The sequence below is a fragment of the Onychomys torridus genome, chromosome 4, assembly GCF_903995425.1.
Source record: "Onychomys torridus chromosome 4, mOncTor1.1, whole genome shotgun sequence".
In the NCBI taxonomy this organism is placed as follows: Eukaryota; Metazoa; Chordata; class Mammalia; order Rodentia; family Cricetidae; genus Onychomys; species Onychomys torridus.
This window is the reverse complement of record NC_050446.1, coordinates 143,523,339-143,536,987: the sequence shown is the minus strand read 5'-3', so window position 1 is coordinate 143,536,987 and position 13,649 is coordinate 143,523,339. Positions and strand designations below refer to the sequence as shown.

Sequence of the window (13,649 nt, the reverse complement as noted above, 5' to 3'; positions counted from 1 at the left end):
TTGGGATTAAAGGTGTGTGTCTCCATGCCTGGCTGTTTCTAATGTGGCCTTGAACTCAGAGATCCAGAGGGATTTCTGTCTCTGAAATGCTAGGATTAAAGGCGTGAGTGCCACCATTTTCTAGCCTCTGTATCTAGTGGCTGTTCTGTTCTCTGACCCCAGATAAATTTATTAGGGTGCACAATATTTTGGGGAACACAATTCCACCACATACAGATATATACTGAATGTGCACAGGTCAATAGTAGGTAGTGCAGAGACAGAGACTGATTACTCTTCTACAGTGGGCATGCATGTACCATAGACGTGAGTGTTTCTACAGCAGGTTCACACATACAGTAGATGTGTAGGTATGGTGGACTGAATGTCTCTAAACTGGGTGAGACATGTACAGTGCCTAAACACATCTACATACAGTGGATGTGCAGACACAGTGGATGCACAAGGTCTATAGCACATACACACATACAGTTGATTCACATGTGTCTTCAGGAAGTTCAAACGTACAATGGATGTGTACATGTCTACAGCAGGTGTACACATACAGAAATGTGTGCACATAGTTGATATGAGTGTATAGTGAACATACATGTGTACAACTAGTGAGCATTTACAATGTGAGTACACAGCAGATACACACATAAAATGGACGTGCCATGTCTACAATAGGAATGCATTCATGGTGGATGTGTGTGTACTCAGTGAACTGTGCATGTACACACAGTGAGCAAAGTGCAGGAGGTATGGATGCATGCAGCTGCATGCCTGTGTTGCATACTTGTCTGTAGGTAGTTGGTTAGAAGAGAAAACAAGGTGGGAAGCTAGTCTAATAGCCATAGGCCAGAAACAGGGAGCAGTTCACTGTGTGCAGGAGAGGAAAGGAAATAAGGTACACAGAGAGGAGCTATAACTTCTAGCACATTCTAGACCATAGGTGAGGCTACCAGAGGAAGAGGCAACTTCTGGGAAGCACATGGGACATACAGTCCTCCTCATATGCTAGGGTGTCCAGGTAGTTGCTGGGCCTTCTAAAAGGCTCTGAGATCCCATTTGATAAGAGCTGCCAGTGGTACCAACGCACAGGAGACATGTGGCCTCACTCTGAGGGGGATCCAGCGGAACCAACACTGACCCGTGGGGGAGGTCTCATCTTCAGGCTTTCAGACCTAATGTTTTTGTGTTTATATATGGTGTGAGAATGGTGCAGGGTTGGCACATGCTGGGCAAGAATTCCACCACTGACCCACACCCAGTCCCTGGTATTTCTGACTTCAAGGGTTGATATCATCTTGCAATGCTTCCCCTGAGTTTCTCTGCCTATCCCCAGTGATTTTAGTCAAAAACTTAAGACTCTCAAATGCACCTGCCCATACCAGTGCTGTCTCCAGAGCTAGCCTGTACTATGTCTTGGTGCTAAAGAAACATGTGCTGGACCAGTAGCCTCTGAGTACAGTGGCTTACACAAAATAAAATTCAGGACTTGAGGTCAGAAAAACCTCAATCCCTATGGAGGAGGAATCCCAGACAAGTTACACTCTACAACTTATCCTTAGCATGTAGTGGGAGAGGGAGACAGTTGTCTCACTGAAAAACATCACTCAATTGCACACCTAAGAGCACATGCTGAGGAACTGCCATGCTCCCCACAGCACTACACTCTGGAAATTCCTGAGGTGGGTGCTCAGATTGTTTCTGTTTTATGGTGAGTAACATACCGTCAGGAATGCACACCACCAGCTAAGCTTGACATCCACGGAGTGCTGCACATGCACAGGTGTGTGAGCATGTTTATCCAGCTTCTGGGCTCAGTGCCGTGACACTGGCAGAACCATCAGCCAGGACCCTCATCAGTCAAGAGCAATACCAAGTACTGCTGGTGTTGGACATTCAATCCTCCCATTTTACCTGATAATGAGACCAAGGCCCGTTTGGTTTGACCAGACTGGAAGATTCTGGAAGTGAAGGAGGCTCATGACCGAACAGCCCAAGCTGAAACTCTGCAAGACTCACTCTGCCATCTCCATCTTGATCCAGTTTGCTGAACAGTTCTTCAAGTTCCTAGACAAAAGCCACCACTCTTCAGGCCTGGAGAGTCACCTTTTTCTGTCCCTCTTGCTCCAAGCACCCAACAGGGCACTTGGCTTATCCCAAAACCATCTGGCTGCTTTATAAAGGCTGCTCAACTGATTTGAATCCTATGTGGCCTTGCCAGGAGTGGGCAGCATCTGAACGTCCTAACTCTACAGATTCTCGTGTCCACTGGGGACACCTTGCTGGAAACCCAGCCTCAGTTCATGGTCCATCATGGATACAGGGTGGGAACAATAAGAGGAGGGACCTATGCTATCACCACAGCCAACTTCCTGCCCAAGTGTCCCCAGAAGAATGGTGCACACACCTGGGGTGTGGCCAGGCTCAAAGGGGCTGGGCTGGGCTGGGCGGAAGAAGAAGGGTATTTGTTCCAGGCAGAAGGAGAGCTGGAAGTGAAGGTCTCAGAAGCAGCTGAGACCCTTGAGGGTAGTCATAAGTTTGTGAGGACAGGCTGTGTGGGTGAAGGTGGACCCCTAGAGGTTTAGCCAACAGCACTGGGAGCCATCAAAAGATCTGAGATTACGAAGTGCAGAAGAAAACAGCTGTCTGAAGGTGAATTGCTTTTCCAGACCCAGCACTAAATGTGACCACTACAAATACCAAGTCACTGGGGCGGCCCCAGGCCTTTACCTGTTTCTCAAGCCTGTGGAGCCCGATGCTTTGGCAGACCACAGCCAGTTCCTGCTCATTCAAGTGACCACTGCTGCCAACCCCCAGCTCATGCCAGATGCTCTGGACCTGGTTCTCAGGAGTGTTGAAGGAGGGGCTACAGGATTTCCGGGGTGTCCCGAAGACTTCACAACCCCAGGATCGCAGCTGGCCTGAAGCAAGGGAGGGTCACAGTTAAACACTGATAAATACACCCATAATAAAGAAATCAAATGGAAAACTTAGCCTTATGGGCATTAGCTACTTTCGTAACAATTATCATAAAAGCTACTGTCCTCCAAGGAGAGCCAGGCCGAGTACTCCCAAATGACACCAGGGGCTGAGTAGTGAAAAGCGCACCAAAGGGCCTGTGGCCAGTTCAGCCTGATCCAAGACATAGATCGCAGGGCATTCTGCCCAATGCTGGGGACTTGCTGTATGCAGGTTAGCGAGGCCTAGATTCCACCCATGACCCATGGGTAGACAGAGCTAGAAGCTTCATGTCTTCACAGGTGGTCTAATGTCTTTTCCAACAAGACAGACCAGCTCCACAAATGCATCCACCAGGCACCTCCCAGGTCCTTACAAGTGGCTTGGGGCTTAGCACTCTGCAGCCAGAGTACCAACCTCTTCAACCAGCTCCAGACTCCCCCTCCTTGGCCACTACAGCCTAACACACAAGTTCTTTCATCAGTGCCCTCTCCAAAGATTTACGACAGCTTCCTGCTGCCCTCGGGTCTCACGGGTCTGGCTTTAAAGGGCCTCACAGTGTGCTCCCCAGCTGCTTACAGATGCATGTGCCACATTCATGTTCTCACTCCTCTCCTCTTCTGAAATGCCTGCCCTCATCGTTTTGGCATTCCCCATGAAGCGGTTTAAAATCAGGACTCCAAATTCTGACTCTTTCTTCGTCAGTACCCAGGGTCTGTGGCCTCTCTCCTCCAACCTCAGAAGTCTGGAGACAGCTTTCACCAATAGAACTCAAAACAAGTCATGCTGTGTGATTGTAGGGTAGGCGGCCCAGCTGGCCAGACCTTGTGTCGGGAGACCTGAGCCATTATGCTATGAGGAAGCCCGGCCATGCTGAGAGGACCTTCAAAAACAGTCCACATCTGAGCCTCAGCCCAGCTATGTGAGTCACCGTCACATCTTCCCATGATTTAGGACTCAGCCTTCCTGAGCCTCAGCAGAGGCCCTGGATCTCATGACACTGAGCCATGTTACCCACCTTCTTCAGCTCTTCATGAGTACTCCAATCCCCTTCCCAGAGAAGCTTTGCAGAAGCAGCATGAAGCTTCGGGCTGCTGCGGCCACCAAGGCCTGGTGTGACCCTCACTCTTATTCCCAAGCTCATAAAAACCCTCGGCGAGTGCCGTGGTTTGCACAGTGAGAGGTGCTCAGGCCGCTTTCAGCCTGTTGAAAGGCTCAGAAAAGCCTAGGCGGTCCCTTGGCCAGCTCCTTTTATCACTTCTGTGGTATCACTGATATAATCATACACTGTCTTTTTTTTAAACGATTTATTTATTTCATATGATTGGTGTTTTGCCTGCATGTATGTCTGTATGAGGTGATCAGATACTCTGGAACTAGAGTTACAGACAGTTGTGAGCTGCCATATGGGTGCTGGGAATTGAACCTGGGTCTTCTGGAAGAGCAGACAGTGTTCTTAACTGCTGAGCCATCTCTCCAGCCCCCTACACTTTCTTCTTGCTTTGGAATTGGTTGCCACTGGCCCTGGTCTTGTCTCCCTAGTTAAATTCCAGGATTCAACTCGTTTTTACACACATACCTGCATACATGTTCGTGTGTATCTGTCAGTGTACACGTTTGCTGGCACACATACAGTCTCTCAATGAACCTGGAGCTTACTGATTGGGTTAGCTAGTCAGCACACTAGGGATCCCACTGTCTCTGCTTTCCCAGTGCTAGACTTACAGAGGTGTACTGACAAAGCCAAGCTGTTATGTTAGTACTGGGACTATGAATTCAGGGCCTCTGGCTGTATGGTAAGCACTCTATTCACTGAGGCAACTCCAATACTTAAACACTATTTCTATTTCTTTACCTTTTTTTTTTTTTTTGAGCGGAGGATCAAACCCAGGGCCTTGCGCTTGCTAGGCAAGTGCTCTACCACTGAGCTAAATCCCCAACCTATTTCTTTACCTTTTATCACAGAAGCAACATAGGCAAATATGAGTTTGATAAAGTCACTTCCCTACAAAGCCTCTGTACCGTCTCTTGGGGTACTACTATAAAAAACTTTTTTGTGAATTTCTACATCCCCAGGAACATGTAATGCAATCGCCATCCCAGAAAGGTGCAGATGTACTTCACATCCGGCTCATGCCCGTGCATGCACCCAGTGGCTGTTTGGAGCTCAGTATCACACACAGACCATAGCAGCTCTGATGACCAAGAACCCCTGGACCAGCCACACTCTCCTGATGCTGATTTGCTCCAACTGTGGGTATTTGGTGGCTGTGCGAGGCTCTTCAGGAGCAGGACCACATGCTACTCTCTGCTGGGAACAACTCAAGCCCTGATAGGCCTGAGGCTACCCCTTCACAGCACAAGAGCCTGCAAACAGGCCAAGCCAAGCCCTTTGGTCTGAGACTCCTGGGCAATACCTGGAACCCACAGGCTGTGAATCACAGCAGCATGACCCGGCAACCTCGGCCAGGAGCCTCTATCTCAGGAACAACTGAAGACCAAGTGACTGTCTCAGGGCTGTGACGCCAACACACCAACCACTTCTGGAGAAGGAACCTACGAGCGTCACATACATAAAGCATGTAGTTCCCAAGACACTGCCCTGTCCAGCAACGGCTCTCAGAGCTCCAATCGGACACAGCATGAAACTGAAGCCATAGGTACCTTGTGCTTCAAATAGTTCATTCTGGGGTTCTTTAACACTCTCAGCATCTTCATCCGACTTGAGGCTCTGTGGAACACGTGAAGAAACGGATGTGAGTACCCCAGTGGGTGGTACAGTGGGTGAAGCATCAGGAATGAGCACAGAGGATGTTGGGGAGGGAGGGGCCACTGAAGATGTACTCTGGGCTGACATCCTCAGGCTGAAGTTCAACTGGCTGTGGTCCCACTAAATGGGGCTTTGTATGTTATGAGGACTAATGCCCTCTCCAGAGCAAAGGGTTCAGACATGAGTTTGGGCACCCGCCTTGTTCTGCATACCTGGGCCCTTAGCATAAAATACCAACAGTTCACACTGAAAACGTGGAAAGCACCTGTGTCCCACAGCAGACTGTGGCTAGCATTACACCCCAGCATTTGACAGGAATTGACCAACACTCCACTCATGGGACATCTGTAACAATACTGTGGTATCCTGGCCCTGTGCACAATCCTTTACCACCCTATTAGTTCATCACACAGAGGGGCTAGCCCTTGAACCCTTTAAGGGGCTCTGGGGACGATACAGTCCATAGTAAGCACTGATACCTCAGCCTAGAAGACAGGGCAATCACGGAATGTGTGCTTTAAGTAAAAGCCACACCACACCAGCAGACCAGAGCTAAAGCCAGCTTCTGAGCAAGTGCTGTGTGACCTGCTGATTTCCAAATGAACATCAGGGTGACCAAGACTCTTGGTGATAAACACTCAGTTCCGTTCTTCTACAGCATTTACCTCAGGTGACAACACAGTGTTCTCTGAGTCTGGGTCAGGGATGAGTATCACAATGAAGATGGAGAGTCACAGGCTCAGAAGTGTGTTCCCTCAACCTGCCAGGCCTGGCAGAGGTGTCTCTCTCCACTGAGTCCCCTCACCTGCCTGACGCACAGATTTCTTTACATGAAGCAGGCAAGGCTCCACTGCTAGCAGTGAAGGATGCAGAGGCAAGGAAAGGGTCAGCTCCCACACTCCAGGAGGCACCTGGCTGCACCATGCTGGACTACAGATGCGTGGACCTTGGTATACCCTGAGGCAGACAGTACTGTGGACTCAGTACTCCCACATTCCTAACCTAAAGGCTCACCAAAGGCTCCTTTTTCCATTCCCTGGCATGTAATGTTCCTCTGTTGTGAAGCCCTAACTTGAACTTTCCACAATGAAAGGAAGTCATAGATGGAAAGCCACGGAAGAGAAGTAAAGGTCATCACAAAGTCCCCATTGCTCCAAATCTACAGGAGGGTGGCCGGACCCAGGACTGCCACCAACAGAGAAGAGAGTTTCAGATGAAGCACAGCTGCCATGCACACCCAGGCTCTGACAACTCAAGGCCCAGAAACTGGCCTACATCCCCCAGGACCATGTGTATGGACAGTGACGAACCGACAATTACTTCCCTAATGCTGGACCACCTGGGTGGGAAGGGTTGGCTGACTCACCTCCACACTCTCCAGGGATGCAGAACGCCTCAGAGGTGGCTTCACACTACCCTTGGGCTGCTGGTCTGATCCATATTTAGTCGCAGTGGCGGAGTCACAAAGCTCAGGTCGGCTTCGACGGCCATACCACTTAGAACCACTCACGTACTTTGGAGGGACAGCACAGGAAGTGGCTGGAGAGACAGAAGGAGACAGGTGCAGAGGGGAGGGCTATAGAGCAGGCAGGTGGCCCTGCTGCCCACCAGGCCCTTTCCTAGAAGCTGCAGGTTGGAGCCCCAGCGTGGCTCACAGACACACAGTTGAGCATGTTACCCTGGCGGACATAAGGACACTGAGCAGTTAACAGGGGCTGTCCTGTTACTTAAAGCAAAACTGGGAAAGCCGGGTTGGGCAAGGGGGTGCCTACTAAACACCAGGTGCTCTTTCCCTTTGCTAAGCATATTTCAGGGAAACACCAACAGTCCAAGAACATGTAGCTAGAGAACTCAGGCTACTTCCCAGAACTCCTTTCTTAGTACTAGACTCAGGGTCACAGCCTGTGTCCCAAAAAGCCAAGCTCAGCCACCATCACAATATGGCAATTAGAAGAGCCAAATTAACAGTAAAAAGCAGGTGTACTACATGTGGCCACATTAAGAAGAGGAATAAGGAGATCAAGTGACACCCTGCCCCCCCCCCCCAGGTTAAGGTTTAACTAGAAGGCAAGAGATACGCATAACTTGGCACTCTCAATCAAGGTATGGTTCTGCCTATCAGTGACCCATCATTATCTTGACTTCAGTTTTTCCTGCAAGGCTAAAATCCTGCCAGCACTATGTGAAATCCTTCTGCTTTGCTTTCCTAGAGACAAGATCCTCCTCTATCTCATACCAGAATTCAGGATCAGGATTCTGAAGCAGGGCAGCTAAGGAGACCTGGACAAGCCCAATGAGGCCAGGCCTGGATAGGAAACTAAGGGGCCCTTCATAGCACATGTTACTTAGGTTTTATCAAACAGAAGGCAGCTTTGTAAGGCAAAAAAACACCTGGATTCTTTCCTCTGTGCTGACAGTCACTACCTGTTGACCCCTGGACCATCCAAGGAGAAATCTGGGTGACCCAAAGACACACAGGAATTGGGGATGAGGAACAAGGTTTAGTGAGATCAATGCTGAGTTCCATTCTGGATATGCTAAATGTGAAGTGATAGTGTAGCATTCAAGGTGTCTGAAACACACAGGGTTGTTCTTTCAGGGACACTTTAACAGTCATCATGAGTATCACTAATAACTACTCTAATACAATAGGCATTGGCAGGCTAGACATAGTATCCTTGAAAGGAGAGAGGTCATGGGGCATGTTGAGAAGAAGGAAAAGCATTCATTCCACAGAGAGAAATCAAGAGAACACATGAGAAAATGATCTGAGGCTAGAGCCAATTCCCCATAGGCAGAGAGAATAAAAAAGGGGAGGTGGGGGGAGGCACATGGTCCTTTACACTTCTTTGAGGGCTATGGATACTCTTTTCGGAGACCATGCACACTCTCTGTCTCTGGTCCTGTAGCCTCAATTCCCCTCAGAGGCCCTGTTCTTCTGCTGTCTGTCTATCTGCGGTGACAATAACTCTTTTAATGAACTTCGTATCTTCAACAATCTGCCTCAGTGTCTTTAAACCCCAACTCAAGATCTTCAGTCATGTAAACAGAAAAACAAAGAGCGTATAGTTCAGTTGGAGGCCAACAAAATACCAGCCAAGATCAGAGAGTAGCAACACTTGCAAGGTCAATAGTTACAGTTTCGGTCAGGGCTAGCAGCCAGCAGAAGCCAAGGTTAGTAGCTAACAAAGCAAGCCAAAGATGGACAGAGGGCAGTTCAGGGTATGACCACCCTAACTGGGAGAACAGTGCAGGGTCATCTCCCCGGGTAATATGTTGAAAGCATTAAACATCTCAATTGGAACTACCTCAGTCTTGGTCCAGTTTCTGGCATAAATCCTATTAAAAGCCCCTGCACATGTCTCTGCAATGTTTCCCTTCCCTTGGGACCCCTTCCACCACCCTATGGAGTTACTCTTTTTTCCTTAATAAACCTGTTTGCTTGGCTCTCAAGAAGGAGCAATCCCAAAACAAAGGCTCTTGTCATTGACTGGCTTCCATCTGTAGGCGAGGTACAGCTGGGCTTGGCGCTCCCTTCCTGTCTCCTGGGGAAGCACTTTCTGGTAGGGCTAGAATATGAAACCCCTGTCATGTGCAGTGGAAAGCATAAGACACCTGGGCAACCTAGGAAGATGCCCACTCTCTTCCTCCCCACCAGGAGACCTGCCACAGAGGCCCTGGCCACCAGGCCATGGCTACAGCCCCACCCTGGAGTTAGTTGGGCACATCTGAAAATGGTGCATCTTGCCCATGCTTCTCTTCCTTGTGGGCTTCCTCATGTCCAGTGGCCCCGTTCCTATCTCTATTGTCCATGATCAGGCTCCACACAGACTGCATACTGCTGGGACTGTCTTCAAACCACAGACAGGCAGCACTTCCCTTAGAGTACTGAACCATGGAGGAAAATACATGCTCTTCTTGCAACAGTCCGAAGGATCTCATCAGAGCAGCCCAAGGAGAAAGTCCCCTCCACTGTGGAGAAGCACTACTCAGAAAAGGTACACACAGGGCTCTTCTGCACAGAAGCACCAATGGCAGAGCAGAGAAAACAATGACTGGACAGAGCACCATGGCTCTCCCATGAGGTGGGAGCACAGTAAGTCACCTGGACCCAGCATTTCCACCAGTCCATCACAACATCAACTCAATACGCACTATATAACATCTTGCAGAAGCCCCACTATCTGGACAGAACTCTGGATACCTATGAACCATTATTAAGTGCACAGACTACTGAAAAAGTACAACAGAGTTGGAAAGTCCAGTGCATTTAGTTACATGTTCACCAGTGGCCTTTAGCAAAAGACAGGGGGAACAGAAATGCAGGGGGGCTCTTCCTAATCCAGGCATTTGGCCACATAAACACATTCTAATGGCAAGGTGGGGGGCACTAGGAGAGAAACTGGAAATCAGGATGAAGATGATGTAACTGGAACCAAAAAGGCAGGCAGTGTAGCCAGATGGTTGAGGAGCAGGCAGGGGAGAGGCACAGGAACGGACAAGTCAGAGAACTCTGAAAAAGACTGAACCAGACTCGGCCCTGGAGGGGAAGGCAGGGCTGACCCAACTCTGTGGCCAGAGGTCCATAACACAAGGTCAGTTCGGGTAGGCGGTAGATGTTTCCAGACTGTGCATAGCTAGTTTCTCCAAATTGAAACACTCCCTCCTCCAGTCAGGAGGGAGGTTCACAAGACTAGCAAAGCTCTTGAAGCTATCAGACTGAGGAAGCTCAGGAAGACACAAGGTTCACAAGACCCCATCCAAGGTTGTATCAGCACTGAGCAAGAGCTAGGGGAAGAGGCTGGTGGAGAGTGGGGCCTCCATCCATGCTCCTGTGAGTAACTAATCTCACCGGTTTCCCCACTGAGGCATGGGTAAAAATCTTTTCTCTGGCCTGTAGTTAGTGCTCTATCAGAGCAAACAGACTTTTGTTCGCATCTCTTCCCTGGAGGTCCCACAACAGAGATGGGCAGGAGTTGGTCTCCATTCAGTGGCATAAGGGGCCATGTGTCAGGAAAGGCATGGGGCTACCTAGCTGAGAAAAGCTCCTCAAGTTCTATGAAAAGACAAGAGAAAGAACTGGTATTGGCGAGGACGAAGTACAGATGCTAAAGAGGCTAACTTCTTTGGGAAACAGAACACATTCCAGAGATGGTGCAGTTTGAAGCTGTGCAGTGTCACATGACAGGAAGTAGAGTAACTTTTACCTTTGGTCCAACAGAGGGCTGGGTCTCACTTTTCCAAAGACTTTTTTTGTTTTTCGAGACAGGGTTTCTCTGCATAGCTTTGTGCCTTTCCTGGAACTTGCTTTGGAGACCAGGCTGGCCTCGAATTCACAGAGATCTGCCTGCCTCTGCCTCCCAAGTGCTGGGATTAAAGGGGTGCGCCAAAGACATTTTGATACCCCAGTTACTGTCCAAACTCTTATGTCAGGAGAGACTACAAGCCCTCTTCATGTTTGGAGTTAGAAAGGGATGAGACAAACACTTGTGCAAGCAGTGTGGGGCTGACACAGACCCCAGGGCTCTCTGTCCTGTGCCCAGAGTCTCTGCCATCAGACAGGAGAAGGGTGATACGTCATCCAAAGCAAGCAGCATGTGTTCTGACACTGTGTGCACAGGGACAGTGGACAACAGGGACTCAGACCCAAGCTGTCACGAACTAACTACGGATCAGGGACAAATGTCTTCTCAGCTCAACTGTGGGTGTGACAGGACCCTGGGGTGTCTAAGAGGGTAAAAATCGACATAAAATACACGGGAAGCTCACGGCCTAGCACCTGGAAGACGCTTGTTGCGAGTGCCAGTGCCTGTGACTTTCACTGTTACTGATTTCTACGTCTCTGCTCCTGACTAGGTAGGGTCCTTCAACCTATGCAGGATACAGCAACGATGATGTCTATGGTCATACAGCATGCCAGAGGGGGTAGTTGTTCCCAGTGAACCCTGAAATCATCCACCTCATACAGTCCTCATGTCCCTCAACAGAACTGCCTCCAGCTCCCCCAACTCCACCCCTAGCCCACTGTTCTTGTACCTTAGGACCAAGTCCTTGGGGCTGGTGGCTTCCTGCCATGACACAGTTGTACTTATTCTTGTGTTCCTGCCCCACAAGCATTTCCACGAGGGGATTCCTGTTAGCCCTGTTAGCACACTAACACCACTGGCTATGACAGCAGATGCTACCGTCCAGGACAGAAGGCTGGTCTACTTGCTTGGTACCTCAGAGCCCTGGGTACCACCTCTCCCTGCTCCACACCCCTCAGTTCACTTGTCAGCGCCCCCTACAGGTAGGTAATAGATGTTACAATCTCATAGCATTTACAGAAGAGGAAACTCCAGGCATTTTGCTCAAGTCTACACAGCTTGATGGTGACAGAAAGAGAGGCCACAGGCAAATATAGGAAGGAAACTTAAGTGCTTAGAGGAAAGTCTCTTACCTGACTCCGAGGAACTACCTTCATCATCAGAGGGTCCTACACCAGAGCCAGAGGACAGCACAGCCACAAAACCTTCCTTAAACTCCTCAAAGTTGACCTGCAGGAATTTGAGTAAGGAAAAGACACTGTTGCTTTCCACAGATTAACATTTAACTTTCCACAGATTAACATTTAACTTTCCACAGATGCACATTTAACTTTCCACAGATTCACATTTAATTTGATGGACAAAACCAAACCAAACCACTGAGAGTCTTTTTCTGATCACTGCCTTTTGGAGTGAGAACATTCCTTTCACTTTTCCAAAGATGTACTTAAAATTATTTTTCACTAGAAGAATCTAATACAGAGGTAATTGTGAACCGCTGTCCCACCACCAAATAAATCATTTTATAAAACCAAACTAAACAACACAATTAGAGAACAGTAGCTGGTGTGGCGGGTCACCTACACATGGTGGGTGTGACCGCTTACATTCCCTCAAGCTCTTTCCACAACCCTAGTACAGCCCTGCTTCACTGCTGATGACCTTCCTTTCCCAAATGCCTGTGTCAGTGGCACAGCTCTGCACACTCCCTCAGGAGGAGCCCACACTCACCCTGGCTAAGCGGTCATTTCCAAGAAGCATCTGAAGAAGGGCTGGCAGCTGCTCTTCCAGGCCAAGCTTAGTGCAGAGCTGGGTCAGCTCTTCCTGGTCCAGAAACCCGGTCCCCGTGCTGTCACAGCTGCTGTAGACATCCCTGAGCTGGGAGACATAGTGGTCCTCTTCTTCATTGTCCATCCCATAGCAGGCTGGTCACAAAGGAGAAAAGTACATGTCAGGATAGGTTTCTCGGCCCCACTCCTCTTGTGGCTATATGTTGGACAAAAGCAGATCCCAGAGGTACCGTGTCCAAAGAGGCATCAGGAGCCCTTTCGGGGCCAAGTGCAGCTGGAAGAATCAGCTTCTCTTTGCAGGAGAGGCTAGTGTCTAGGACAGGGGCCCAAGCTGATACAAGAAAAGGGATTTTGTTCTTGTGAAAACAAAACAAAACAAAAAAACTCTAGAATAACTAACTAAAAAGCAGATAAAGCCCGGTGCTATGGCACTTGCCTACAGACCCAGCAACATACGGGACTGAAGCAGAGAACTGCTTGAACCCCAGAGTCTGAGGTCAGTCTGGGCAACATAACAATATTCCTTTCAAAGAAGGGAGTGAGGAGGGGAGAGAGGAAAGAAGGCGGAGGAGGAGAGGAGGAGAGAAGAGATAAGCACAAAAAAGCTCAACCATTCACAATTCCAATACCTAAAAAATCGTTAGTAATATCTTAAAGAGCAAACACCACTTTCAACACACACACACACACACACACACACACACACACACACACACTCTCTCTCTCTCTCTCTCTCTCTCTCTCTCTCTTCCGTTTAATCTTATAAACACAAGATCTCTCCTTTATACATAAAAATATCTACTTAAAAATTAAATTAGTAAATTCTACACTAAA

At 48.9% G+C, this 13,649-nt stretch overlaps 1 protein-coding gene across 1 annotated transcript in view; it reads right to left on the bottom strand.

The window, feature by feature from the left end:
* Ninl (ninein like) overlaps positions 1 to 13,649 on the bottom strand; it is a 77,125-nt gene that overhangs the window by 33,669 nt on the left and 29,807 nt on the right. The window contains exons 2-7 of the mRNA XM_036185963.1: positions 12,757 to 12,950; positions 12,159 to 12,255; positions 7,086 to 7,258; positions 5,614 to 5,680; positions 2,722 to 2,912; positions 1,906 to 2,058 (exon numbers count right to left, since the gene is read on the bottom strand). Coding sequence (XP_036041856.1) covers positions 1,906 to 2,058; positions 2,722 to 2,912; positions 5,614 to 5,680; positions 7,086 to 7,258; positions 12,159 to 12,255; positions 12,757 to 12,939 — 864 coding nt within the window. The 5' untranslated portion in view covers positions 12,940 to 12,950. The remainder of the gene's footprint in view (positions 1 to 1,905; positions 2,059 to 2,721; positions 2,913 to 5,613; positions 5,681 to 7,085; positions 7,259 to 12,158; positions 12,256 to 12,756; positions 12,951 to 13,649) is intronic.